Raw genomic sequence first — 27667 nt, 5'->3', positions numbered from 1 at the left:
GCAGAGCCTGGGAGCCTCCACGCAGTAATGTCATTGCTGCTGTCCCCAATCCATACCCTTCTCATTCAGCCTCTGGGCCAGACTTGGTCTCCTTAAGGAATGGCAGCCTGGGCCTGGGTTGAGCCTGTTCAGACTTCTCCCTGCGCCTCCTGGAGCCCTCTGAGTGGGTAAAATGGCACTTCATTGGAATAAAGACTGGACCTGGGAGCTGGTGATGCTGAGGCCACCACTTCTCACTATGTCCCATTACTTCATTTAACCCTCACAACGGGGTAGGGGGTGAGGACGGAGGTGCCATTATCCCATTTTATAGCAGAAGAAATTAAGGCAGAGAAGCTAGATAACTTGGGGTCAGGGTCGAACAGCGAGGGAGTGGTGGTGCAGCTCTGAGTCCAAAGCCCCAGCTCCTCTGTGCGTGCTGCTGCCAGCCTAGGTGACGCAGTGTGCACAGTGGCCAAGATACTTTCTAAAAGCCAGTGTTCTTTGCCCCAGGTCTCCTCAGTGAGCATGTCCCCCTCTTACCCAAAGATCCATGTGATGCTGAGGTCCCCAAAAATGTGTTTTCTGACTGGCTCAGGTGGCCCTGAGGCTGCTGCAGGAAATGTGAGGAGAGGCTGACAGGAGGAGATGGGGATGCTGAGTGGAAGGAGGCAGAATTTCCCAGGGAGCCAGGGATGTTCACAGGTGCAGAGCTCTGCAGCAAACTGCCACCTGCAAGACAGGCCCAAGAGTGTGGGCTGAGTGAGGGTGGGGCAAGCCAGGTGGGGCCACCCGGAGCAGGGGCCAGTCATTGGCCCACCCTGGGCCAGGCTGCAAGTAGATAGCCAGCTGGGCCCCTAGGAACCCTCCCATGCAACCCTGCCCACCCCACTATCCAGTACCGATAGTGATGCTGCCTGGATGGGGAACTGTGCTGCTATCGAAAGTCTTCTCCAGGGCGGCCACCCCAAACTCATTCAGGTCCAGGTCGTCCAGGGCAGACTCTAAGGACAGAGCAGTCACGATGTGAACCTCCTGGCCTCCCAAGTGGCTGCACAACCCCAGGCGACAGCCTCACCTTCTGGACCCATCTGACTTTCCTGCCTCATCTCCAGTGCCCCCTGCCACATCTTCAAGCTCAAGCCGCATTAGACCCAGGCTCTCACAAGCCTCTGTACCTTTGCTAGGGCTCTTCCTGCTGCCAGCGCTGACCCCCCACACACACACTATCTGCCTAGTGAGGTCCAGCTCAACTCTCTCCTCACTGATACCTTCTTAGATGCCCCAGGAGGAACCAAGTCCCAATCTGGGGTCCCTGCTTTGGACAGAGTTCTTATCTCCTGATGTCACAGCTAATACCTCACTCCTGAGCTCAGTGAAAGCAAGGGATATCTCTGGGTCCTGGGTACCCAGAATATGCTCTGTACATGTTCACTGCCCTCAGCTAAAGGGGACGGTGAACATCAAAACAGTGTTTTTTCTCGAGGGCAGGAAGTTAGTCTTCACCTTTCTTCCCAGTGTTTGCCACAGGATCTGGCACGAGACAGGTGGGCCCATAAATGACTGCTGAAAGAGGGAGGCAGTGGCTTCTAAGTGACCAGAAACCCTGAGGATGGTCGTGCAAGTTATTCACTCACAAGGATAGCTAGTGGGGGTGGAATGGCCTATGTCTTGGGGTGAGGGTATGCTGCCTAGGAGAAAAGCCACTTCTGATTTACATGGCAAGGCTAGAAGGACTAGTCTTGGCTCTGGCACTTTGGGTCAAAGGGCTCCAAGTGCTCACCCTCTGACTCTCCCAAGACAGCTGTCTAAGTGATTGGGTGTGAAGATCTGAGTCTCTCTCCAGAGACTGGAGTGCCTCTGACACTAAGCCCAATCCTGAGCCTGGCAAGAGAAATATCCTAATTACCTATGACCGACTCTACTGTATCGCTGGTGGGGTAGAAGGGCAGAGCATTTGCATTCATGCCAGGGATGCTGCTGGTGCCCGCAGGGCTTGGGGGAGTAGCTGCCAGGCTGGAAGTGATACTAGAAGAGATGCTTGAGGTCAGGGGACTGCCCACTGGGAGGATGCCCAACACGTCCTGCAATGAGAGAGGAGAAGCAATGGGACGCCACGGACTGAGGCCCTGGCCACAGGGTGGAGAGGGTACTGGGAGTGGGGCCAGGAGAGGGGGGACATAGGGAAATGGTGCATCCTTTCTGGCTGCCCCATCCTCAGCCATGACACTGCCCACCCGTCAACTTGTTGAGAGGCTAGAGTTGGAGAGGTGTGGCGTGGAGGCTGCATGGCCCACTGACCCCTTAATTCCTGTAGCAGGGAAAGGGAGAATGGAATACAGTGCCTGGCAAACAGAGATGCTCTCTCTCTCTATATATATATATTTGAGATGCGTCTAGGAGGTAAGGGGCTTTAGAGCCTGACTCCCACCCTTTTTCCGGCATCCAGGGCCCACCTTAGTCCTGTCCTCAGCTTGGGCCCTGATTTATTGACCCCTGTGGGGGAAAGTGCTGCCCCCACCCCAAAACCTCTTGGGGTTCCAGGTCTGTCCTGTCCAGCATGGGTAGCAGAAGGGGAGGAGAAGCGCTGAGTGCTCTATACCTGTTTAGGTTGTAGCAGAGGCTGCTCTTGACTCCTGGGCTCTATTGAGTGGGGTTTTAATTTGGCCTGAGAGAGAAAAAAATCAGGGAGTAGCAGGTGAATGTGGTGCCGGGGAGAGCCCCAAGTCTGAGAGTCTACCTTAGCTGCCATGGTTCACAAAGCTGCAGGTACCAGGAGGCAAGGAGACTTAGACACCTGGCCATGACACACTCCCCACAACCCTCCTTAATACACACCTTCTCTCCCCCTGCCCCTGCGCTTTTTCCTACCCTAGGAGCCAGGGGCTACTCCTTTCTTCCCAAGCAACTCTAAGCTTCAGCTGTCCTGCTCCCCAAGGCCCTGTCATTCCATTAAGGGCAGGGCAACAACTGGACATGTGAACAAGACCTAGGTGGGAATCCCTGTTTCTCTGAAAACTAGCTCTGTGATACAGGGTAAGTCACTCATCTTTCCTGGGCCTGCCTGTCTCCATCTAGAAAATGGGACAACATCACTTACTCTGCTCATTCCTGAACAGGCTGAGGACAGGGAGCTCCTAGCTGCCAACCATCATCCAGAGAGCTGGCCAAGGACAACCCTAAGGACTTCTTCTGCCCCATGAAGGAAAAGACTGAGGATACTGGGCATTAGGCATCCTCTACTACCCCTCTCATCCCTTACCTGGCATTTGAAGTTTTTCAGGTACTCGGCTCCCACCTGGTCTTCCCTCTCAAAGCCAGGAGCCTTCTTATAGCTGCTAGAGGCAAGGCCAGTCTCTCCAGGGAAGACAATACCCTCCAGATTTGGGGGCTTTCTGATGGAGCCTGGTGGGGAGCCACAGAGGTTAGAAGGGCTGCCCAGGCTGCTGTTTCTACAGAGAAGCTGCAAGGAAGGAAGGGAGAGGGTTGGTGAGTATAATGCAGGATGTGGGCCCAGCCATTCCCTGTCCCTCCTTCAGTGGGACACTAAACTCCATTTCCATCTGCCACTGGGCAGCAAGAATCACCCAGGAGCCCCTACCTCTCGTGAGGGCAGTGGGGGAGGTGTGGCAATCTTTGGCCCTTCTGTCAGCCCTGCCCAGGATGAACAATGCCAGCTCTGGGGACCCCCTCCCAGCTCCCAATAGAGAGAAGCAGCTGGGGACAGAAAAGGCAGAACTGCGTGGTCCCATACCAAATACCAGGGCTTCTTCCCACAGCACAGACTGTGAGGCCTGGGGTACAAGAGGCAGGTGCTGGTTCTTGGGTAGGCAAATGCCCACCCACTACCTAAAGGCCAGTGGGACAAGTCCCCAAACCCCCAGGACAGGCACGTACAGTGCTGAGGTCCGGGGCATGAGGGCTGGAGGGGCTCACAGGCACCGAATCTCCGGCAGCAGACGGCATGTACAGGACAGGACCCGGCTGGGTAGGGCTGGACACGGCTGAGGGAGGCTGCAGGTCGTCACTTAGGGGTGGCTCTGTAAGAGACGGGACCAGGCTATCGGGGGCTCCTGAGCCAGCTCTGTCCCTCCAGAAAGGCATCTAGGTCTTGGTCAAAGGAGACCACACATCCTCCTGTACGTGGAGGGAAGGTTCTGCCCTTGCTCTGCACGGAGACCACACTGTGCTGTGCGCAGCAACTAACTCAGGCACCTTCACAGTGACCAGCACACACAGGTGACAGCCTGGTCTATGTCTTCCAGGTAAGGAAGGTTAGGCTTTGAGAGGTAAGGCCACTTTCCCAGGGTGACTGAGCCAAAACACAGAAACGTGTAGGACTCCAGAGCCTAAGCTTATCTTCACTTCTGTGCTGCCTCAATCAGGTGCCCCCGGTGCCCAAGGCTGGTGACCAACTCTGTGTGAGAACACGTGTCTCCCTCCAACAGTGGGGTCCTCAGTCCGTATGTCACTCTGACCCCAGAAATCGGGCCTGGGGACGGTGGTTAAGGAGAACTGGAATGCGGGTGTGGGCTCTCAGCTTGGGGCAGAGGTGGGTTTCTTGGAGATGGAGAGTGTTGAGGAGCCAGGCCCCCGCTGTCCAACCTGGGATCCCTGAAGCCTCTTAAAGCACTTGAAATGCGGTGGGTCTGAATGGAAATGTGCCAGAGGTATAAAATACACACTGGATTTCAAAGACTTACATGAAGAAAAAAGGAAAATATCTCAATTTTTTTTAACTGATTATATGTTGAAATGATATCTTATATTGGGCTAAATGAAACCAAATTACTAAAATTAATGTAACCTGTTTGTTTTGCTTTTTCAAGTGGTTACTAGAAAACTTTAAATGCCATCTGGGTGCTCCTTTTATCCAAGGTGTGGACAGATGAGTAAAAAAACATGGATAAAAAATAAGTAAATAATAGGGGGGAGGTAAGGAGTAAAATAAATTGGGTAGATGAAAATACTAGTGGTCAATGAGAGGGAGGGGTAAGGGGTATGGAATGTATGAGTTTTTTTTTAATTTCTTTTTCTGAAGAAATGCAAATGTTCTAAAAAATGATCATGGTGATGAATACACAACTATATAATGATATTGTGAGCCACTGATTGTACACCATGTATGTGTGCGAAGATGTGTCAATCAAAAAGAAAAAAAAAGCCATCTGGGGCTCAGATTATATTTCAACTGGACAGCGCGCTGGCCCAGAGACCTCGGCAGGTCTCGGTAGGGAAGGGCCTTTGTTTCTTTAGTGATGCTGCTATGGGGTGACACGGGGTAGCTGGTGGTATTTGCCAAAGTGGCTTTGGGAGGGCATCCCACCCTGCCCGAAACCATGAGTGCCTGACAGGGAGACAGTCCTGGCAGCCTCTGCCTCAAGACCTTGGAAGCCACAGAGCTTTCAGAGTTTAGAGAGACATGGGGAATGGAACTTCTGGGATAGGGGGGCAGGGTCCAGTGCTGGCTGACAAGCACCCTGTGCATGGCATGCTGTCAGTGGCCATTCCCCTGACCACACGGGGTCAGGGCTTTCCCTGGGAGGGCAGAGAGAGCATTCCCCACCCAGGGCAATGGGGATAGCATACGTTCTACATGGGCAAAGGCGCAGAAGGGTCCTCGGGGACAGCTGCCCGACTGCTGCATGTCATTGCACTTGGTGGATTTGTAGATCTGGAGGGGGCAGAACAGAGCAGAGCAGAGGCAGGTCAGGCTACAGCAGAGAGGGATGGGCAGGCCCCCTTTCCTTCAGCATGGGTGGATCAGCTTATTAATCTCTTCTTTCTCCTCCCCATTCCACTGTACCTCCCTAAGTCTCTATGTTTCAGCCTAAAGAACCAAGAAGCAGCCCACTGCCATCCCCACTACTACTGATGCCCTCTGCCTGGGGTCACAGGTCTAGCCAGCCCTGAACCAGTCATGGCTGTTCTCTATGCTGTTCTCCACTCAATGGTCCTATCAGGACTGTGACCTCCAGATACACTCCTGGTCACCAAGTGGGCCAAGACCACAGGCAGCAGACAAACTTACTTCACCCCTTCTCTCACAACACTCCCACCTAGGGCACGCTGGGGTGGGACCTGCGCCGGGTCTGACTTTCCACTGTGCTGTCTGAAGCCCACATAAGGTAGCTTGTGTGTCTGTCTCAGGGTGTCTGGGCTTCCACAGAACCAGGGGCAAGAAAGTGCCTTTCCATATCCTGTACAAGTCCCAGGTGCAATGATAGGGCTCAGGGCCATGCTGCAAGGTCAGGGAATTGTGTCAGAGAGACTCCTGGATCTCCAGGTATTAGATGGGACAGGACAGCTGGAAGGGACTTTTTTTTTGTTTAATGTTAATGTCACTGGATTATGAGAACGATGATGGCATAAATCCTAGAACAGCCAGGTTCCCAAGCCAATCTGTGCCTGCCCTCTCTCCCAGGAGGACTGTGGGAAAGCAAAATAAGGACCAGAGGGCTGCTAGGTGAGTGTGGGCTAAAAACAGGGAAATTGGCAAACTGAGTGTGCAGGGATCTTTCTGGCACTGCTGGGTGGGTCCCCTCCACCCTGGCTCCAGATCCCCCTTCTAGGATGGTGTCAGGCGGGTTCTGCCAACGTCTGTCCAGACCCACTTTTCCTCTCTTCTAGCTTTAAGCCACCCCACAGGCCCTCGAAAAGCCCAGGTCCCAACCCCGCTCCAAGGGCTTACCTCTGGGTGGAACTGCTGCTCTGTGCGAGTGTGGCAATACTGGCAGGCATCTCCATTCTCACACTTGCCGGGGTCACCCCACTCATCACCATGTTTTACATTTGGACATGGAGACGACCTGATCCAATGAGAGGTGCGGTCAGATGGAGAGGACATGGTGAGACGGGGTCTGGGGATATTCCCTGGATCCTTGCCTTTCAGGGCCAGGCTCAGAAAGAGAAAAGTCCAATTGCTGGACAGAGGGCCTTACTGGGGCTAGAAACCTGGTTCCTTCTCTGGCCCGGCCTGGCGGTGTCACCAAGAAAACTGATTTGTTCCCCTCAGCTGGCTCCTCCCATTGGCACGACCCTAGCCCAAAAAGGGCAGGTTATAGCCAAGTGCACAATTCCCACCCCTGTGGCCAGACCCTACCCCAACAGATGTCCCTCAGGACAGAACTGGAAGGCCTCAGAGACTAACCTGAGGTCCTCATTTCATGGGAGGACCTGGGCTCCCCACTGCCCAGCCATCCTCACCTTTTCTTTCCCTTGTGCTGGGCCCTGTAATCCTGGAATTCCCAGGGCTGGCCCCCACCTCCCTGAGAACTGCAGCAGTAGCAGCCCACCTCTATGATCTCCTCCCAGCCACCCCCACTCCCATGGCTGGCCACCTGGGGCCCAAGGACCTGTATTTGTGCTTCCGGGGGCTCCGCCGCCGGTCTTTGCTGTTGTGGTAGTAGGGACAGGCATAACCCTGGCGGCACAGCCGCGGGGGCTTCTTGCAAGGCTCCGTCTTATAGTTCCCCAGCACATAAGTGGTCTCTGCACAGGGGGCCAGAGGGCAAGGGTCAGGTGGGTGGGGCTGGAACACCCAGAGGATAACAGGAATGGGGTGGGCAGGGGGCACCCCTGACACTGGGAAGGGGTCCAGAAGTTGAGGCTCTGGAGAAGCCAATACCAAGGCTGAGATCTAAGAGTATGAGAAGGTAGGTGCTATCCCTCACTGGAAATGCATACAGGGCAAATAGGCAAAAAAAAAAAAAAAAATCCTCAGGAGGACTGAGAGCACATGTACATAAACTCACAGGTAGGCATGTAAACATTTGGGTGAAAACCCACTGAAAGATTCTGGGAGTAAGTCATGGGAGCAAGACAAAGGCTGTCTGAAAAACTCCCCAAGAGTGACACTTGAAGACCAGGGCTGTGTCCTGGGTAGGAAGCAGGTGGGACATGAGGTGTTGGGTGCCTCTCACAAGAGGTGGTGGCCAAGTCGCCAGGGCAGCCATGGGAGGAGGGGAGGGGAAACATCTGACTGGAGGGGCCATGGCCATCTGCGTGGCCGCCCTCACCTTGCCACCGTGGCTCCTCACTAAGGATTTTTTCTATCATGGCGTGGCTTGCGGCCCCAGCCGACTGGCCCTCTATGCTGCCCTCCACTGTGGTCTGGCCGTTCTGCAAGGCCTCCATGGCCTGGAGCTCCCTGGGAGGGGAGGAGAGGAGAGGACAGAGAGGATGGGGAGGGGGTATGAGGGGGCGGCAACCAGAATGGCCCGCAGGTACCCAGGGCTGGGTCCCAGCCCTCCATTCCAGGCTGTGATACTCACTGTTGTCAGCAGCCAGGCCCCTACCCTAGCCCACCACCCTCAACCTGGCCCAGCACCCAGCCCACCTGATGTCGTAGACAGGGGAGCGGAGGTCATGGGGCCCGTGGGCAAAAGCGCAGTGCAGGCCGTTTTTGGTGCAGTTGCCTTTTGAGTCTGTCTCATGGATGCAGATTCCAGTCTTGTAGTAGCGCAGGTGGTATCTGCGCTCAGTGTCTCCTGTGGTCCTGTGCAGGAACGGGCACCTAGAATGTGGTGGGGGGATGGGAGGGGCACTCAGCATTGCCCTCCTGTGACCCAGGCGACTTGCCCTGTCCTTCCCCCAACTGCGGAAGGGCTTTCACCAAGACCCAGGAGGAACCAGTGATGAGAACCTGCTGTGTGGAATCATAACTGTCCTCCTGCTACAAGGCTCTGTTCTACAAGCTCTGCAGCCTGGAAGGGGCCCCATGTGAACCTAACATTGCTTTAGCTGGTTCAGCAAGTCTTCTCTGGGTCTCCTCAAGCCAGGGCTCTGGAGGCCCTGAAGAGATGTCCCTGAGAGGGCAGGGCCCTCCTGGGATCCTCAGAGAAGCAAATGCCTGCTTGAGCCATGGGCAGAGCCCTTGTGCCCTGACTGCTCTCCAGGCTGGGGAGGGGATGAGCAAGCCTCTGGCCTTGGAAGAAGCATGCTGGTAAGGGATGGTTTGGTAAGTTGTACCCAGAGACCTCAGCTCTGCCTCTGATCACCACCTCTGCCAGACTGACACAGATTACAAACTGGGCCAGTGAGTGCTTATTCTGAGTGACATTTCCAGGTTGGCCAACCCCTTATGACTGCCGCTTGTGTTTTACCTGTCTCTCTACAGTGAGTTGGGGGAAAATACATAAGGTCAGCAAAAAAGGGGGGGATCTGGAGAGGTATTGTCTCAATGTACAGGATGCAGGGGTGGTGGTAGTGGTGGGATGGAGCAAGAGGGGAGCTCTGTGAACTGCAGGGAGGATGAAAGAAGGCCCAGAGAGCTAGAGTGGTATGGAGAGTAGGCTCTGAGGTTTATCAGAGGAAAGTCCTGTTTAGGGTTTCTAGAAAGTATAAAGAAAAGGAAAAGGGACTCCCCAAAGAATGGTGGGGCCACAGCAAGTGGGCCAGGCTATGGCTAGTCCTCCTAGACAACTTGTTCCACAGGGTCTGCCTGGTCAGTTCTAAGGTGCATCACCCAAAAGGAAACATGGGGCTCCCCTGAGGGCAGGCTGCGGGCACTCACTCGTCGCCCTCCGGGCAGAGGCCTGTAGCCTCGTCGTACTTGGTGCAGTAGACGTCAGGGCTGTAGTTAAAGGTGCCGTCCCGACGGCGGATGGACCGGCGGCGCCGCTGGTTCACAAAGTGCCAGTGGAAGCAGGTGTAGGGCCGATGCTGAGTACATTTATGCTGCACAAACAGCGGGCACTGCTCTGTGCGGAATTCCTTCAGGTACCTGCAGGGAGAGTCCCCATGTGGGGTGAACTGGGAACAGAGTGAATCTCCTTGCTTCCCTGCAAGAAGCTAGCTACCAGGTCTACCAAGGGCCCTGCTCTGGGGTGCTTGTTCCACGGGACACCTGGAGAGGCTCAGAGCTAAGGCTAGAACTCAGCATCAGTATGCTTCCCAATCCTCAGGTCCAAGCCAGCCAGAAGGGCAGGAACCATAGACCACAAGGGCCCTGTCTATGATGGTGGCAGCTGAGGTCTCAGACAGTGGCCTGGTTCTTTGAGCCCTCCCCGAAGTTTCCCAAGCCAAACCAATAATCACAGGCAAAGGGCTATAAACAAGGGCATAAAAAAACTCTCCCAAACTTTCTGCAGGATTCTCTACTGTCCAGATCCACCTGCTAATTCCTGGAAGCTCACCTGTCCCAATAGCAGAGATGTGACTCCAGGCTGAGGCTGGGGAGGCTTAGGCCTGCTGAGGAAGAAATCTGTGGAAAGCACTTAAGGAAGGCTGTTGCTTTAGAGTTGAGAGCCAAGGCCAAAAGGCACCCTTTGGACTACTGAATCTGATCCCTGCTGTCCTGTCTGCCCACCTCCTCCCAGAGACACTTCCTGTCACTCTCAGGGAAACTGGCTTGGGGAATTTATATTAGAAGCATTCCGATAAGACCCTCCTTTCATAGTCCTGTCTGTCCCCAGGAGTCTTACAAACAAGTACCAATAGCCACGAGGCTTCTGAAGTTACAAATAACCTGGGGATTTGGTTTAGCCTCTATCTTGTCCTTCCGGCCTCTTCCCAAACATCATTCCTCTCTCTCTCCTCTGCCTGGCATGCACTGCCAAGATACCCCCCAAAGTTACTCTCTCATACCGCACCCAGTGGAGGACCCCAGACTCACACTTAACAGAACATACCATCCATCTGTGTCTTTGTTCACTATATGAGTACAGGAAGGGGGTCTCTTAGATTGAGGACAGGTGGGCTGCACTGTTCTATTTATTCTCTTAGGCCCTAACAAGGAAAGCAACAAATGGCTTAATAGAGGGCATTTGAAAGAGAGAGGAGGAGGATGGTTCCAGAAGGTTCAGAAGATTGTATACAGAGGAATGAGGGACAGCAAACTGACCTGAGACAACTGTCCAGGCTTAGAGCCCTGAGCCTGACTCTGGAAGGCATAGACAAAGGCCAAAGGGTCTGCATTCTCAGGACATTATTGGTTTGGTTCTAAGGAAGGTTTGGGTAAAGGGAGGTCCAGGGCTCAGATTTCCAATGGGGTTTTTCTTTCTTTTTTTTTTAAATATATATTAATTTTATTTATAAACACCTAGATATTCTTTAGTGCTAATGAAGTGCTGAAACTCCACCCAGCCTTTATGTGAGAAGTGTCTAGGTGTGTGCATGATGTGGACTCCGGGGGAGCTAAGTGCTCCCTAAGGAATGCAAACGGAGGATTAAGGAGCAAAGGGAAGCCTCCCGTCAGAGTCCTGCCATATTTCAGTTCAGTATTGAGCACTTACTAGATGCTAAGCATTGTGCAATGCAAGGACAATGATGGAAAAGGCCCCTGCCATCAGGAAGTTCTTATTTTCACGTGAGAGCTACACAAGGAACAAGTGGAACCAATCAAGTGTGGAGAGGGCTGGGAAGGGGGTTTGCTCAGGGTGCTTCAGGAACCCTCAATAGCAAGTACCCATTCCTCCAGGCTTGGATGAGGGTGGGGTGGAGGTGGGCCTAATGGGTAAAAAACCAGGGGAAGAGTGTCTTAGAAACCTTGTTTCCTTGTCTCAATGTGAGCTTAGAAACAAGAAAGTGTGTGTAGTACTGAGAGCTCCAAGTACTCCAATGGATGTGAGTGGAATAAGAGAGGAACTAGAAAGGGGAAATGAGGATAAGAGGAGATGCAGGAGGAGGGAAATTCAGGGATATCATCTCCTGGGCCCAGGAACATCCTACAACACCAGGAGAAATAAAAAAGGCTCCCTAGAGCCTGATGCTGTCTTGTCTCCTTTGACATGTGAACACATCCCTTTTCTCCATCTCCCTCTGTGTGGTCAGACAGAAAACTGCACCATCATGCTGCACACTGGTACCAAGTCCCGGCAATGAGTTGGGATATCAGTCCTCCAACTCTTGGGTCAATCCCTTGCAAAGGCCTTTAAATATTCTACTTGACTCTTTTGGATCTACCACAAGACTAACAAGTGAGAAAGGGCAAAGAAGAGGAACTTTAGTGAGAGGAAGAAGCGGAGTCCAAAGCCAGGAGCACAGAAGAGAATGAGAAGTGATTAGGCTTATTATTAAATATAGGACACCTAGTTAAACTGGAACTTCAGATAAACAAATAATTTTTAGTATATGACTCAAATATTGCATGGAATATGCTTATATTAAAGATGATCTATTACTAATCTTAAATTCCAATTTAACTGGCATCCTGTATCTTATTTGTATAATCTGGACCCCTGAAGAGTGTTGCCTGTCTGCTTACTGTCAATGCTCAGTGGAATAGAGGGAGACAGTCCAGAGAAGTGTAGGATGTGGATGCCCTGACTATGGAGAGGGAGAGGCCCCTGAGGCACAACAGCTGGGCCTGGCAAGCCTGCTCACATGGGGCAGAGATAGATGTCTGCAATGGCCTACGTAGACAGGTGTCCATCAGGGCTCTGCCTGGCAGGGGTGCCATAGATAAGCAGATACTGAGACAAAAAAAAAAATCCCCTCATTTTAAGCTTCCATTCCCACTGCCCATTGCTCTGTCAGGGACTTGGTGCTTTTTAATAAACGAGTCTTCCTGGTTTCATCCTCTCCCCTATCCAGTTTATACTGTACAGTGCTCATTGTTCTTCCTAGGTTCCATATTTAACTTTCACTTTTCTGCTTCAGTCTTCAACCTTGGGAAGACAAAGGAAAGGACATCACTATGTTACAGGAAAAGCTGAGGAACCTAAGGACTGCTGGCCAGCCAGAATGCTACCAAACTGGGACCAAGCAAGCCTTCTAAACAACACCTTGGTTAGGATTTCTGGCCTCTGGAACCATTAATAGTTTGATGAGATATGGTGTGAAAAATCTGTTCTACTGTTGCAATTGCAACATGAAGAATTAGAGTTGGAACTGAAAAAGATAGTAAACTCAAGTCAAGAAAATAATTGGGGCCCTGTCCCAACAAGATGGAGTGAGGAGCTACAGGGATCTGTCCTCCATAATAAGTTTTGAATAACCAGCCAGGACTGGAGAAATATCTTTCTCAAAGCTCCAGAAAACAATTATAGGACTGCAATAACAGGACAAGTGCTGAATAAAGAAAAATGCCACTTAAAACTGGTAGGATCTTGTGGTGGCCTGGCTGGCCTCTCCCCCATCCCTTGCTGGTTTGGTTGGAGCAGGCCCCAGAGGGAGCACAGGTCCCTGGTCTCAGTTGTGGAGGGAGCAGAGTAACCCTTGTGCACATACCGACACAGATGTCTGGCCCAATCTGTCTAGTGGTAGTCTGAGGGACTCCCTGTCCCAGAAACTGCCTTTTGTGTAAAAGGCAGCTCACCAAGCTCTCCTAAAGAACACTGTGAGAGAGCAGGAAGTCAGCTGCCTGGGGCCAAGGATTGGAGGCTGCAGGACATAACACAGTGGTGCCCCAACCATGAGAAAGCTGTTTCCTAGGGAAGAGGGGGCACTTTATCCATGTAAAAGAGGGAATTCCTAGGGACATATGCACAGAAAGGATCAGTGAGTCCCTTAGGTATTAGCCTTCAGCTGTTCTCTAAACTCACTGGATAAGCTCTGTAGGATACTCACACAGGTAAATCTGCAAAGACTAGGAAGGTGCTTCCTCCCCTCCCTTCTTTTTTTTCTTTTTGAAAGCTCCTGGTCATCAAGGAAAGCTCTGTCACACACTAGCTACATACAAGCTTAAGGAACAGATACCTCAGAGTCCAATTTCTAGTGATAACATATTAAAATGTCCAGGTTTCATGAAAAGGTCACAAAACATATAAAGAAACAGGAAATGATGGCTGAGGTAAAGAAGATTAAAGCTTTAGAAGCCATCAATGGGAAGGACCAGGCTTGGGAAATACCAAAGACTTTAAAAAAATGGTCCTAAATATGCCCAAAGAGTTAAAAAAAAAAAAACATGAACAAAAAAGTAAAAGAAATCAGGAAAATGACAGATAAATGCAAAGAGAACAGCAACAGAGATATAGAAATTATGAAGAGGAACCAAAAGAGCTGAAGACCACAGTGAAAGAGATTAAAAATTCCCTGGAGGGGTTCAACAGCAGATTGGAGCTGGCAGAAGAAAGAATCAGACAAGTTGAAGATAAGACAATTGAGATCAGTCTGTGGAGCAGAAAGAAGAATGAAGAAAAGTGAACAGAGCCTGAAGAATCTGTGGGACACCTTCACACATATCAAAATATGCATTGTGGGAGTCCCGGAAGAAGAGAGAGGAGTAAAGAGAATATTCAATGAAACAATGGCTGAGAACTTCCCCAATTTGACAAAAGACATGAATATACACATCCAAGACACTCAATGCACTCCAAACAGGATAAACCAAAATGATCCACACCATTGGCATATTATAATCAAACTGTAAAACACTAAAGAAAAAGGAAGAATTCCAAGTACCAAAACATGTCACATACAAAGGAGTCTCAATAAGATTAAGTACTAATTTCTCATCAGAAACCAGAGGCAAGGTAGTGGGATGACACATTCAAAATGCTGAAAGCAAAAACATGCCAAACAAAAATTCTTTATCTGGCAAAACTGTCTTTCAAAAATGAGGGAGGGATTAAGACATTACCAGATGAATAAAAGCTGAGAGTCTGTCATCACTAGATTAGCCCCACAAAGAGATGCTACAGTTGAGCAGATTGAAAGGAAAGAACAATAGAAAATATATCATAGGTACATGAAGAAATTAAAATCTCAGGTGAGGATAAATATAAATGCTAACACTGTTGTATTTTTGATTTGTAACTCCACCTTTCACTTTCCAAGGGATCTAAAAAGCGTATTCAAAAAATGTGACAATATAACACTAGTTTTGGACTCATAATGCATGAACAAGTAATTGGCGACAAGAACTACATAAAGTTGGGGGTGGGTGGAGAGTTATAGAGCACAGTTGTGTAAAGTAGTGAAATAATACTAAGCAAATGAGAGTGTTATAATTTGGGATATTAAATATAGCCCACGGTAAGTATAAAGAAAATATCAGAGAATATACAAACACATGGAGAAAGAAAGTAGAGTACAGGCTGACAGGGGTGGAGGTCAGGAGAAATGGGGAGTTAATGCATAATAGGTATAGGGTTTCTGCTGGGAGAGATGGGAATGTTTTAGTAATTGGAAGTGGCGAGGGTCCTGCAACAGTGTAAATACGAGTAATCCCACTTAATGTATGTTTGGGAGGGGATGAGATAGGAAAGTTTATTTTGCATATATGTGTCCACAATTTAAAAAAAAAGGGCAACTAAAGGAGACAATCAATTAAATGCAATACTTGATTCTGTATGGGATCTAGCAAGGGAGGCAAAAGGCTCAAAAGGACATTTGTGGGACAAACAAAAAATTGGAATATAGACTGTAAGCTAATTTACATTGATGTTAAATTTCCTGAACTTGGTAGCTGCACTTGAGATGGTTACATAAGTGGAAATCCTCATTCTTAGGGAATGTACATGGCAGATTAAGTATTCAAGGAGTATGATGTAAATAACCTACACTTGAGTGTTCAGAAATGGATAGATAAGACGAGAACAGATGGATGGGTGAATAGATGGGATAGAACGATATGGTAAATGTAGCAAAATCTTACAACTGACGAATCTTCATATCTTGGGGGAGGGGGAGCAGATAATAGGGATATATTGGACTTCTCTGGAGTTTATTTTTTTGACTGTCCTTAAGTTTGAAAATATTTCAAAGTAAAAAGTTAAAAAAAAAAAAAAAAAAGCCTTCAGCTTCCCCCAGTAGCCAATGAATAAATACCAACTATTTGCCCAGGCTCTACATATCTTGCCCAAAGTACCTTTTCAGCCTCAGTACCCTTGACTCCCCTCTATTTTAGCCAGTAAAATAGGAGTCCTTGGTGTCTTACAAATAGACCTTGAACTTTCCTGCCTTTGCTCATATTCCTTCTGTACCTGTAGAAATCTTTCAAGGTTGAATTCAATATAATAAACCTTTTGATGCCATCACCTCCACCTATTTTCCCCTCCTGCCCTTGTCCCCTGCTAAAACTTACCATTCTCTACCATTTTATAGCACTTCCTTTAGACATTTCTTATGGTCTTAATATCCTGCACTATATATTAATGTGTGTACTTTACTACTAGATTATAGATTTCTTGAATGCAAGTGTGTAGGAGCCCTGTACAGTGTCTGGAACAGGGCAGTTAAACAACAACAACAAAACATTGATGAACGAATACATTAAGGAATTAAAAAGCCACCAAAAGGACAAAGTTCATAAATCAATACCAACAGTCTCTCGCTGCCACCCACCTGGCTGAGCATCAAGAGCTGACAGCCTGATCATATTCCCTTGTGAAAACACTACAATGCAGGGTACGTGTAGCTTGACAGACAGGACCTGTCTGCCCTATAGAGGGGAGATTCAGACAGGAGGAACCCAGAGATGAAATCCAGGACAGGTATAGAGTCTACTTTCAACCAACCATAACCAGATGAGAGAAAATTCTAACTTTCCACGAAGTCATGAATGGAACTGTACCATCCTCTGCCCAGGAACTTAGAATGTCCATTCTCCTGCTCCACATCCAACCACAGCGGTAACAGGTAAGGTAGTGCCAAAAGACAGGGAGCAAATCACTGGGAAACCACTCTTCTCTACTTTTCATAGATTGAAACAAAACTTGAATTTTGAGTGGAAATGCACAACTACATTCATTAAGCTCCAATCTATCTTTTCATTTCAAAGGCCTAAAAGTAAATATTAAACAAAAGAGGCCGGAACTATTCTTCAATTCAACCATCTCAGAAAACATCCCAAGTTCTAACCAAGGAGAGAAAAAGACCCACCAACTGTTCCCTACTCCCTTCAAGATGGGTGAGTAGGAGGACCAGTCCAATCAAGGTGAAAACTCATAAGCTACCTCCCACACCCTACAAGATTTGGGATGGGGGTAGGATATGACTAAATTCTTCACACTCCCATCCCCTAGTAATTAATACCCACATTCAAGGACAAAATCTAGTGAACACACACTAGCTCACATGGATGAGGCCTCAGTGATCTGCAATGGCCAGGATGAGTTAGGAAACCACACAGACCAAATAAACAAGAGCTGTAAGAGAGAGAAAGCCATATCTTAGGCCAAGTAGAAAGGACCAACAAAGCCTGGAGGGTCCCTGTGACTGATCGGAGCACCGCCTTGGCTAAGCAGCAGCATCTTAATTTTTGCCCCACAGTGGGTAACGTTAAATCAAAGCTCCTTCATCTCTTTTTAGGCTATCACATCAATATCCTACTAACGGCTTCTTTATAAATGCAAAATTTTATTATGAAAGTAACACCTACTTACAATAAAAATTGGAAAGCAGAGAAAAGGGCAAAATAACTATTAATTACACCATCCAATGTTAGCTCTTTGGTAAATTTTCTTCCAGTATTTTAACAGATTTAATTATAATGTATCTTATTGCAAAACTACTTTGCAAAAGTATTAATATTTTTCTCTAAAAACTTTTAAACTAAATAAATATATGTACCCATTTTGAAAGAAATCAAATACTTATCTTCTACTCTTATTAGAGTATCCCTATTTCTAAAAATTCTAAAAAATAATAAAGCCTGGCCACATGAAATCTAAATTCAATCATTTGCCCCACTAAATAACAGCAATAAGAGACTAAAAATGAATTAGACAAACTACATCACCCTCTAACACCTTAATGAGGTATTAAATCAAGTGCTAACTTCCTACCAGCTCAATTTCTAGAATGTTTAAACCCTATTCCAATTTGTCTCACTTAATAGATTTATCATTTTGGGTGTTTTGCTTTCTTCTGGGGAGGAGTGTGAGAATTTGAACTGAGTAAACAGAAAAGTTTTTGAGTTGATAAAAAAATGAGTGTGTATATGTGTATGTAATTTTAGAAGTAATGTGGAGATAGTAGGTGGTGCTCTAAATCCAGCTCCCCCCTGCTTCTAGAATTGTGTCTAGCATGGCCTCTTGACTCTACCACCCCCTATCGCCACTGTCCTCCTTCACTCCCTAAGCACAAACTAAACTCAGGCCAAGGGTCAGCAAACTTTTCCTATAAAAGATCAGATAGTAAATATTTAAAATTTTGTGGGCCAAGAGGCAAAATTGAGATTATGTAGGTGTTTAAATAAGAAGACAGAAAACAAATTTCCATACATTTTTTTTTATGAAATCCAAAATATAGCCAACAACAATTTTTTAATGGTTTTCTTTCTTTGGGAGCCAACATTTTAAAAAATTGGGGCTCCCTTTCATTAAAATTTATTGCGAATGTTCTTCTGTTAATGTTGAAACTCTGCGGAGATTCTGACATTTTCTGAAAATGTTTTTTTCATGCAGTACCAAATGCTATGAATCCACCAGCACATATTTTAGTTAAGCATATTTGCAGCTTAGAAGGTATTTACAGAAATCTACAATAGTCTTGACACCTGCCTTTTAATCACTGCCAATTCAAAGTTCAGTATAAATTCCTCGGTTGCACAGATAGATTTTGAAATACAGAAATTTCCTTTGCATTCACATCAAGATCCAAAAACAAGGGTGCACCGGTGGTTCAGTGGTAGAACGCTCAACCTCCATGTGGAAGAGCCAAGTTCGATTTCCGGACCATGTGCCCCTCTCCCCCCAAAAAAGATACTAAAACAGCTTATAACTGCAATTCGTGTTTGAAAAATATATCCATGGTAACAAATTTGTGTGGGAATAGTGACCTTGCTTTTGCATTAACTTCTGACACTACAGGAAGTATATAAAGCAGCATGGGATGACTTGTGATTGAAACATCGATAGTTGTCAAAATGACTACTGCAATATAAGGTTTGCATATAGTGGTTTGCTTTGCGATTTTGGGTTGTTTTCATTAAGAAAGACCACCAAATGTACAGTAGATGCTAACTTTCAAAGCCATTCAGTATTCAGTAATAGTGGTTGAGAGCAGTTGTTCTCATTTCAGAAAATTTTAATCTTGGCTCTAATTTCAAAAAATGACAAGAAAATTTTAACACTGCTAAGCCATCTAACTGCTCTGTGGTAGGGCAAATGAGGATATTCAGCTTCTATCTTTGACAAAAACTCACAGAACTAATGATGGTTAAGTCCACAGGAGTGAGAATAACATTCATTGCTGATGCTACTGGGTCAACATGTGATATTCAATTATCAAAATATTTGGATGCTGATGAATATAATGAATAACCAACCACAGGCTCTAAGCACCTTACATTTTCATAAGCTTTGTAAATTTACAAAACTAAACATTTTTGTTTCACGTTTATTACACCATCAGTTTTAACACTTAACGGATTTATACTTCAGGGTGCACTGAATTGTTTTCTTAACTTTGAAAATATTCTCTCCTGTTAATGTTTCAAGAATCTTCATAGAAGCTAATTTTCAGTCACTTCAAACTTGGCAATGACTCCAGGAATAAATAACAAACAATGGTAACAGTAACACCTGCCATATCAAGAGCCAAGGAAAACCACAAGAAATCATCTGCCTGGTTTTAAAATTGACTACTGATATCATACCCAATGTACTTAACTCTTTGAGAAACTATTCTTGTGAAAGGTTAAAAGTCTTAAGTTTATTTTCTGTGCACACACTTCTTCAGTTGTTGCAAACACAACATCAGTAAATAGCTTTCCTTGCTCAGCTAACAAATAAGTTACTTGGAAACTTACTTCAGTTGTAGCCTCGTTTTTTCTGTAAAGAATTCTGCTGATGAGATACTCTTTCAAATTTTCTAATTTGTCTCACCATTGCATTCCTGGGAGTTGGGAATACTGTGATGAGTGCTTTATCCGGTAATGATGTAGTCTGTTAGCTCAGCTATAGTGTAGCTATGTAATAAACACAATGTTTTGCCATCTGATTTGATAACAAAATAATCTACATTCCACTGTGCCTTAAAAGTACAACATTCCAAGTCCATTGTTCTTTTCCTCTCTTCTTTTGACACATGCATGGGTAGTAAAAAGTAAAAAATATTTTGGTATGCCAATGCACATGGCCCTGAAACACTTTCAAATTATAACTGTGTTAGGAAAATCTGTAATGCACCAAGCTGCAAAATGATGAATGACACATATGATCTCAGTCACAACTACTCAACCCTAATGTTATAGTGCAAAAGAACGCAACCACAGACATTATGTAAATGAATGAACATGGGTTCCAATAAAACTTTATTTATAAACACCAAACCTTGAATTTTATAATTTTCATGTGCCATGAAATCTTCTGATTTTTTTTTTCAACCATTAAAAAATGTAAAAACCATTCTTACTTCACAGGCCACACAAAAGCAAACAGCAGGCTGGACTTGGCAAGCAGATCATAGTCTGCTGATTCCTGCCCTAAAGAGTCGGCATTCCCCAACACATCACACCCCAGCCTCACATCTCCATACTTTTGATAATGTTATTCCCTTTGTATGGAACATGCTTTTGGCTTCTTCTCTGCTGTGAAGGGTTCCTAAACCTGTCCAGTGGTGTGCATCACCCCCACAGTGAAAAGCAAGATGTGAGCCTGACAAAAAAGGGCTGAACCAGAGGACACGGATCATAGTTTTATAGCTAGAGGGGACAAAATTCGAGGAAACACCTGTTCCTGGGGAGCCACCATTCTGCCAGTAGGTAGCTGTCACTCATCAGCCTTGCACAGCAGGTGCTAGAGACCTGGCAACTTGACAGAACTGCCTCTGTCCCTAATAAACCACCCGTCTTCAACTTTATTCCAACTAGTTCTGTAAAAGCCAAATTTCATATTTTTAAATATATATAAGCTTCACCATGGAAATGGAACCTTAAAATGCAAGAAAGGGCCCTGTTCTCAAACATTCTTTATTGAAATCTAACCACAACATGATAGGATTCTGCAACTAGCATCAGAGCAAAGAAAAAAAAAAAAGTCATCATTAAAAATTATGTTGTAGTATCTGTAGGCACAAACGGAACTTATCTATAATCTTGCTTTCTATATTCATACTAGCCCTACTAATTACTTTTCTTCCCCATATGTAACTCCTCAAAATAAATTCAGTCATAGAGCTCATGGTTCATGGCTTATCAAAAATCCTTCATTTTGATTTTGAGAATAAAATAAGTTTTTTACCTTCAATTAGAATATTATAAGATATACAAAGAATAGATTAGGAATTCTAAATTATACCTCCAACTATATTTCTTACAATTTGCTGAAAATGTTTCCTCATTTTTGAAGAGCTGAGAGGTAAACCACTAGCAGTTCTAGATTTGATGTTTATAAGCACATATATACGCATTATGTTTTGATACCGATATGACCCAGAGACCATATAACTTTTAACAATAACCACACCAGCGAGTTACAAAAAAATGACTTTTAAAAACAAGTCCAAATAAAGCTAAAATTGGTGGTTGGCAAATATTTGGACAATTACGACAAACCGCTATTCACTATGGAGATTTGACTTCCAAATCTTCTGAAGTGATGCTGGTTTAGAACATACTCTGTGGCAGAAAAAGGAAGTTCAGACAGTCAGTGTCATTTAGGCAAATGAATTAAGTGTCTAGTGAATTTCTGAGTGTCTGAACCTTTAAGTCAGTCTTTGATCCAGTGACTACAGAGCAGATAGAATAATATCTTAGGGCCAGTATGAACTTTCAAGAAAGACAAAACTATCCTAATATAGACATACACAGGAACGCACAGAACAAATGCTACAGAAACTTAAGCAAGTAAAAACAGCTTCATGGGGGGGGAGTCATTGGCAAATAAATCCAGCCCACTTTTCACAGGAGCTCACTGAAAAAGATTCAACATCTGTGAGTTGTCCTGCCTCCCAAAACTAGTAAGAGCCCCAAATTGTACAATATTAATCAATATTAACGTGCAACCAGCCCTAGGTGTCCCCGCTTCCTTCTTTCTATAATCGTCCCCTTTCCCCAAGGATCCTAGAGCTGGTGAAGTTGAGGAGAGAAAGCTCACGTGAGGGTCACATAACACTAATGATAGAGAATATGTGATGTGAGGAGTACTAAAAATACTGGTTCATTCTCCCCCAATTAGTTAATACCTTAGGACCTTAGGTATTTTTGTACTTACTATGGCATAAATGACCATAATTTTAGGAACATTTTAGTGTATCCATTTAAACTGATATGTTATTTATCAGTTGTTCTCTGTATAACAGAGCATCTGGCCCTAGAGTGGTAGATCAATTTAGAACATAATACATCATGTAAGATACAGGCACGTGATGGAGGCTGTACAAAGAATGGAGACTGAAGAAAATGTGAATCGATGAGAAAGAGAGGATTGTGCCCCTAAGACAACTCTGACCCAGGAGTGCGCTATGAACTGAAGAATGTTTTAGCATGGGTGCAGCTAAAGAAGGTATTTGACTAAGGCTGTTTAAGGGAGGCAGCAATCCAACTGAGCAGTAACTTGGGACTTGTTAAAATACTGGTAAGAATAATACTCAGACTGTGGTTAAGTGCCAGACACTGTCTTAAGCATTTTACAGATATTAACTCATTCAATCCTCATAACCACCCCATGAGTCAGGTACTATTGGTTTCCCTAGGAAACCGATGTTTAAAGGGTAAGTCACTTGCCCAAGATCCCACAACTAGTAGGTGGCAGAGCTGGGCTTCCAATCCAAGTGGTCTGGCCCTGGAACAGTGCTCTTAGTCCATGCTGAGTCTTAACTAAGTTTCCACTGAGCTAAAGCAAAAACAAGAGTAGTAGTGAACTAGCATTGGCATCTCTCTAGAAGCAGTTTGTATTAGGGAAAGTTTCTGGCAGGCCATATTATAATACAATAAAGTAAGTTTCTAAAATAAAAACAGAAATGTTAATGTTAACTTGCTCTACCATATATTTAATATATATTTTTTTGTATTCATTAGAAAGAACAATAGCAAACTTCAAGTTTTTTGTTTTTCTTAAATAAGAAAATACAAATATCGGTCTCTAATATATATTTGATTAGGTTTGATCCACACAAATCCTAAAGTGGGAGGCCACCAAATGCCTAACACCTCTTGGCAATAAAAGTGTCACTAAGAAGATATAGTAATGTTTCTACTAAAGTTAATAAAAGCTTAGATAAAAACTACTATTTAAAACTTTCAAATTATAAAATACCATGCCAAAGGTTTTTATCAACCTCTTTTTCTCTGAACAGGACTACCTCCCTTTAGTGGGCGTAGTTTTGTGAATAAGCCAAAATTTCATAGGAAGGCATAAATATGGCCTTTGGCCCCCTCATCAAAAGCCATTTTGTTAGAACTTATGGTGGCCATATGGTGTTTTAAATACTAATGGGAAACAAATGAGTCAATTCGTGAACATGAAAAGCAAACTGTGATATAAAGAATAAGGAAAGGGAGGAAACATTTCAATAAGCTCAGATATGGCACGATGATACTGTCACAGGCCTCAGTATCTTCTTTATGTCCTAAATAAATTGAACCACCAACAGGAAAAAGGTCACCTCACAGAGAATGCTATGAGATTTTTAAGTTGCTAGACTCCTTTCCATCTTCTCCTCCTCATCAGCTCTTGATACTGTTGTCAAACTCTACACACTGGCAAAGAAAAAAGGGGTGAAAGTTGAGGGATTTTATAGAGAAATAATAAAAGTTTGTTGTGATTATTTGAATATTATAGCCATTGACATCGTCTTAAATGCCTAAAACACATGGCCTTAAGAAATGCCCACAAGACCCTTAAAACAATCACAATACCTGAGGAACTGGATATATTACATCTTAGCAGGACAGCAACCTTCTTTCCCACCTCCCACCCACCCTAGGAAGTAACAATTCATTTTATAAATGCAGTAGCAGAAATCTACTTGCTCCTTTTAATGGCTGTCAATTCAGAGAAACTATTATAGCACAACTAACCAACAACTAGGAGATTCAAACTTGCTGTGAGTAAACACTTTTTATCTCAAAAGTATCTCCACAAACTAGGTTGGAGGCATTTACCTAGAATGAATACATAGGGACTGAGCCACCAAGAAGGCTGGGAAAAGGGTACTATGGGGCTTTTCACAAGTTGCAAGCTTTCCACACTGTACAAATGCTGCTGAGCCCTGGCAGTAGGCCATATGCCTACGTCCTCTCTTATTGTAGTGATACCTATGCACTGATTTTTTGGGAGAGAGTGGATGGGCCGGGAATCAACCCCCAGTCTTCTGCATGGCAGGTGAGCATTCTACCACTGAACAACCACCTATGCACCACTAATGGTTGTGGTTTTTTTTAAACTTTTTTTTTAACTTGAGATATAATTCACATAAAAGTGTACATTTCAGTCGTTTTTTAGGATATTCACTATCTTGTGTAACCATCATCACTAACTAATTCCAGAACATTTCCTTCACCCCAAGAGTAAACCCATACCTATTATCAAGAGCACTGAGCTTACCCAAACTTTCTCCACAGATATCTCTGTTGCCCAGGCATGTATTTTAAGCAGGTTGGCTGGGGAGAATCTATAGAATATCCATTGTAAGAAAAACAAGAAAGCTACATTGTCCAGAAAGATACTGAACCCATTTTTAGCAATTACGCTAATGTAATTTTTATGTATTGGCTAAGAATGGCAGAGAAACTTACATTCAACTTCCATCTTCACATAACACATTAGTGTGCCCCCAAGTCATCCAAGATGTTAAAAGAAGGGAAGACAATCTACTAGGATTAGCCATAACTGTCCATAGTTGCAATTTCAAAATACAGAAGATGCATATGGATAGTAGGAAAACCTCCTTTAGTATCAAGCATAGCTGGATTAAAAAAAAAACAACAACAACAAAACAAAAAAACTTAATCATTAAGCAAATATTGCCTGGTTTGGGGAAACAATCACTACATCATTCCACCATTCAAAGTACTGCAGCTTTAAATGCAACCTTACTTCCATCACTCTTCTGGGGTCTATAATGTTTCCTAATAAGAAAAATAACCTTTAAGCAAAGGTTTGGCAGGAAAGCCTACAGATGTGTGCTGCTCGGGCTGTTGTAGGGCTCTAATTACCTAAGTGTGCTCATCGCTTCTAAGACACACAGGAAGGAGACCTCACCTTCAGGCATCAGGGTGTTGAAAGCGGGAGGAAGTAGGTCCACGAGGGTATCTTGCTTTTGTGCACTTATCTGGGGTGCTATTTCCAGAGAAGGAGCTCCTTTATAGAGTGTGCCCAAGATGGATTTCTCTAAGTTGCTCTCAGAGTTGTCCAGCTGCCCTCACCAATAAGTCAGTCTTTGTAGGTTGATAGAAACCATCAGTCAAAGCAGATGCATATGGATTGTGGGGAAGCCTTCTTTAGTATCTAACATAGCTGGATTAAAACAAAAAAACTTAACCATTAAGCAAATCTTGACTTCAATCATTAACTTAGATTATAGCAAATAGAAACTCGTGCTAAGCTTAAGAGTCTACCCCTTAGCATGTGGGCACTTAACACCCTAATGGGCATTAGGATGGCTTGATGGAAGGCCACCATGAGACCTTAATTTTTGTCTTGCAAAAAATTAGTTGTACTTGATAAACAAGTAAATAAGATTCAGAAATGGTTACTGGTAATTTACCTCATTCTTGCTGCGGTTGCTAAGTAACACTTCCAGTGTCTTATGTTGGGCAAAAAGTTGTACTGTAGTAACATATTTACAATTTCATTGCAATTTGCAATAATGATTTAAATACATGTTTATTTCCTGAATTTCCCAAAACACAATCAGATGCAATCAAGAGAGGTTCATGACATTTACATAGTGTATAAACTAACAAATGTGCATCAAAATAGTTATCTACAGAAGTTCTACTACATTCTCCTCATTTAAAGATATCCAGGAAACAGTCTTAAATTAAAAAGACACCTGGGTAGATGAGGCTATGGAGACGACGTATGTTCTGTCTATTTGTAAGAATCACCCCGTAGCCAGCAAACCATCACCAGACTAGAATTTCATTCTCCTTTAACACAAGGGCATCAAGAAGTCTGAAAATCAACTTCCTTCAAGTTGAAGAATCCAAAATTGATTTATGTCCATGAGGTATATTTTCTCTTATGGGGTCAAAATAATGAGGTTAAGAATCTGAATATTTTAGATGGCAGTTTTTTGTATGTCCTTTCAACTATCTATATATTTTTACCACTATAATTGTTATGAAGTCAAAAGACCAAAGTTAGTTAAACTTATACATTTCTGAATGTAATTGCTCAAAAGTGTCCCATTCTTAGGCACATTTTTATAAAACTCTTCTAATATACAAGATCAACTTGTTCTGAATAAAGCTGGATTAAATTCAGTCTTTGTAAACAAAAAGACAAGTTGCCTACAGCAAGAAGAGGCTGCATGGCTCTTGTACTGATGAGTATTAACACATGCATATTATCATTTTACTCAGCAGCTGAAGCTGTATAACAGAGAGAAAATTCAGATACAACGGAGTATTTTCTAAAAGGGTTGGATTCCTGAGGCCCAACAAACGTGCCTGCCACACCAATCGATATTTGCTAAAAGGATTATTTCAGAGTTTCCCTTAAAACAAGATCATTCAAGAGTTTAGGAAAGAATATCAACAAAATCATTATCCTTTAAACTATGCTATGAATAATCCTCTTGGCTTAGGAAAAGGAGGGCTCAAACTCTAGGACTTAAACTGTGGCACAAGAACAAACGGAAAGAAAGGCAAGCCTATGGAAAGACAATTTTTGGTTTTGGTGGATTCAACTGTCTTGGTCAAGATGATCTGTCATTATGATGAGTGTGAATCAATTTTAACACAAGTTTCAAAAGCTAAAATGTTAATATTCATATTATATGTTGATTGGTTCTATTAATAAAAATTTTTAAAAAACTAAGTGGACAAAAAAAGCTAAAATGTTATGACAGGTAAAAAAATAAATAAAAACATTCAAAACAAACAAAAAGGGTCTAAATCTGTATTCAGCAAAGGGATCAAGGCAACAGATAAGGTCATACTCAGATTGGAACAAATTCTGGAAATTCATGCTGCAAGAGAATGAAAAAATGCTAGGCAGCTCAAAATTGCATTGCAAATACCAAAAGCCAAAATGCTCTTGTCCCCCAAGTCCCAAGGGAACAAATGGGCTCACTTAAAAAAATGAATCAGAGCCACCACGTGTACTGTGCCACCATCTGTGTCCTTGTGCTCCCTGCTCCTCAGGCCTGGAATGACAGGGGAATGGACGTTTTCAAATCATCACTTTTAAATTCCCATAATATATCAAGGAGGACAACTGATTTCTATCTCTAATTTGGAAAGTAAAAACAAACAAACATATAAATGAACAAACAACAGAACACAAAGAGACTGGAGCACCTATAACTTCCAATCATCCAATCCAGCTTAGGTGCTTCATCTATTCGTGTTCATGTAAAGACCCTTGAAGAGCCATGCCCAATTACTTGGCACCTACCCCACAGGAATAGGAAGACAAATTTTAAACAAAGAATACCAAGAGGACACTCAGATATTGACATTTACACAGCCGTTGACTTGTTTCATCTGTCAATTCCTAAATGATCGGAAAGACTGCCTAATTCCATAATGCAGACTTCATGACAACATGACACAGAAAGCCACATAAGAAACATAGTTAGTTGAAACTAAGATTCACGATACTCAAAATGTTTATTCACGGTAAAACCTCATCTGAGCAACCAGAGGAGATGTTAAAGTTCCAATTATGCAAAATTGCAGATTTCCAAGTCA

At 44.6% G+C, this 27667-nt stretch overlaps 1 protein-coding gene across 2 annotated transcripts in view; it reads right to left on the bottom strand.

The window, feature by feature from the left end:
• The window catches only part of UNK (unk zinc finger), a 34237-nt gene that overhangs the window by 5009 nt on the left and 1561 nt on the right, over nucleotides 1-27667 (bottom strand). The window contains exons 2-13 of one of the 2 annotated variants that reach the window (XM_077163862.1): nucleotides 9494-9703; nucleotides 8318-8494; nucleotides 7998-8128; nucleotides 7335-7470; nucleotides 6671-6788; nucleotides 5569-5653; nucleotides 3877-4019; nucleotides 3242-3442; nucleotides 2582-2647; nucleotides 1889-2063; nucleotides 882-983; nucleotides 523-711 (exon numbers count right to left, since the gene is read on the bottom strand). In XM_077163862.1, coding sequence (XP_077019977.1) covers nucleotides 523-711; nucleotides 882-983; nucleotides 1889-2063; nucleotides 2582-2647; nucleotides 3242-3442; nucleotides 3877-4019; nucleotides 5569-5653; nucleotides 6671-6788; nucleotides 7335-7470; nucleotides 7998-8128; nucleotides 8318-8494; nucleotides 9494-9703 — 1733 coding nt within the window. Of the gene's footprint in view, nucleotides 1-522; nucleotides 712-881; nucleotides 984-1888; nucleotides 2064-2581; nucleotides 2648-3241; nucleotides 3443-3876; nucleotides 4020-5568; nucleotides 5654-6670; nucleotides 6789-7334; nucleotides 7471-7997; nucleotides 8129-8317; nucleotides 8495-9493; nucleotides 9704-10115; nucleotides 10184-13484; nucleotides 23507-24544; nucleotides 24715-25010; nucleotides 25266-27667 lie in introns of those variants that run through there. The other variant, XR_013177441.1, reaches the window with a different exon arrangement.

The sequence above is a fragment of the Tamandua tetradactyla genome, chromosome 6 (genome assembly GCF_023851605.1).
Source record: "Tamandua tetradactyla isolate mTamTet1 chromosome 6, mTamTet1.pri, whole genome shotgun sequence".
In the NCBI taxonomy this organism is placed as follows: Eukaryota; Metazoa; Chordata; class Mammalia; order Pilosa; family Myrmecophagidae; genus Tamandua; species Tamandua tetradactyla.
Note: the sequence above shows the minus strand (reverse complement) of the source record. Positions and strands in the feature narration are given on the sequence as shown.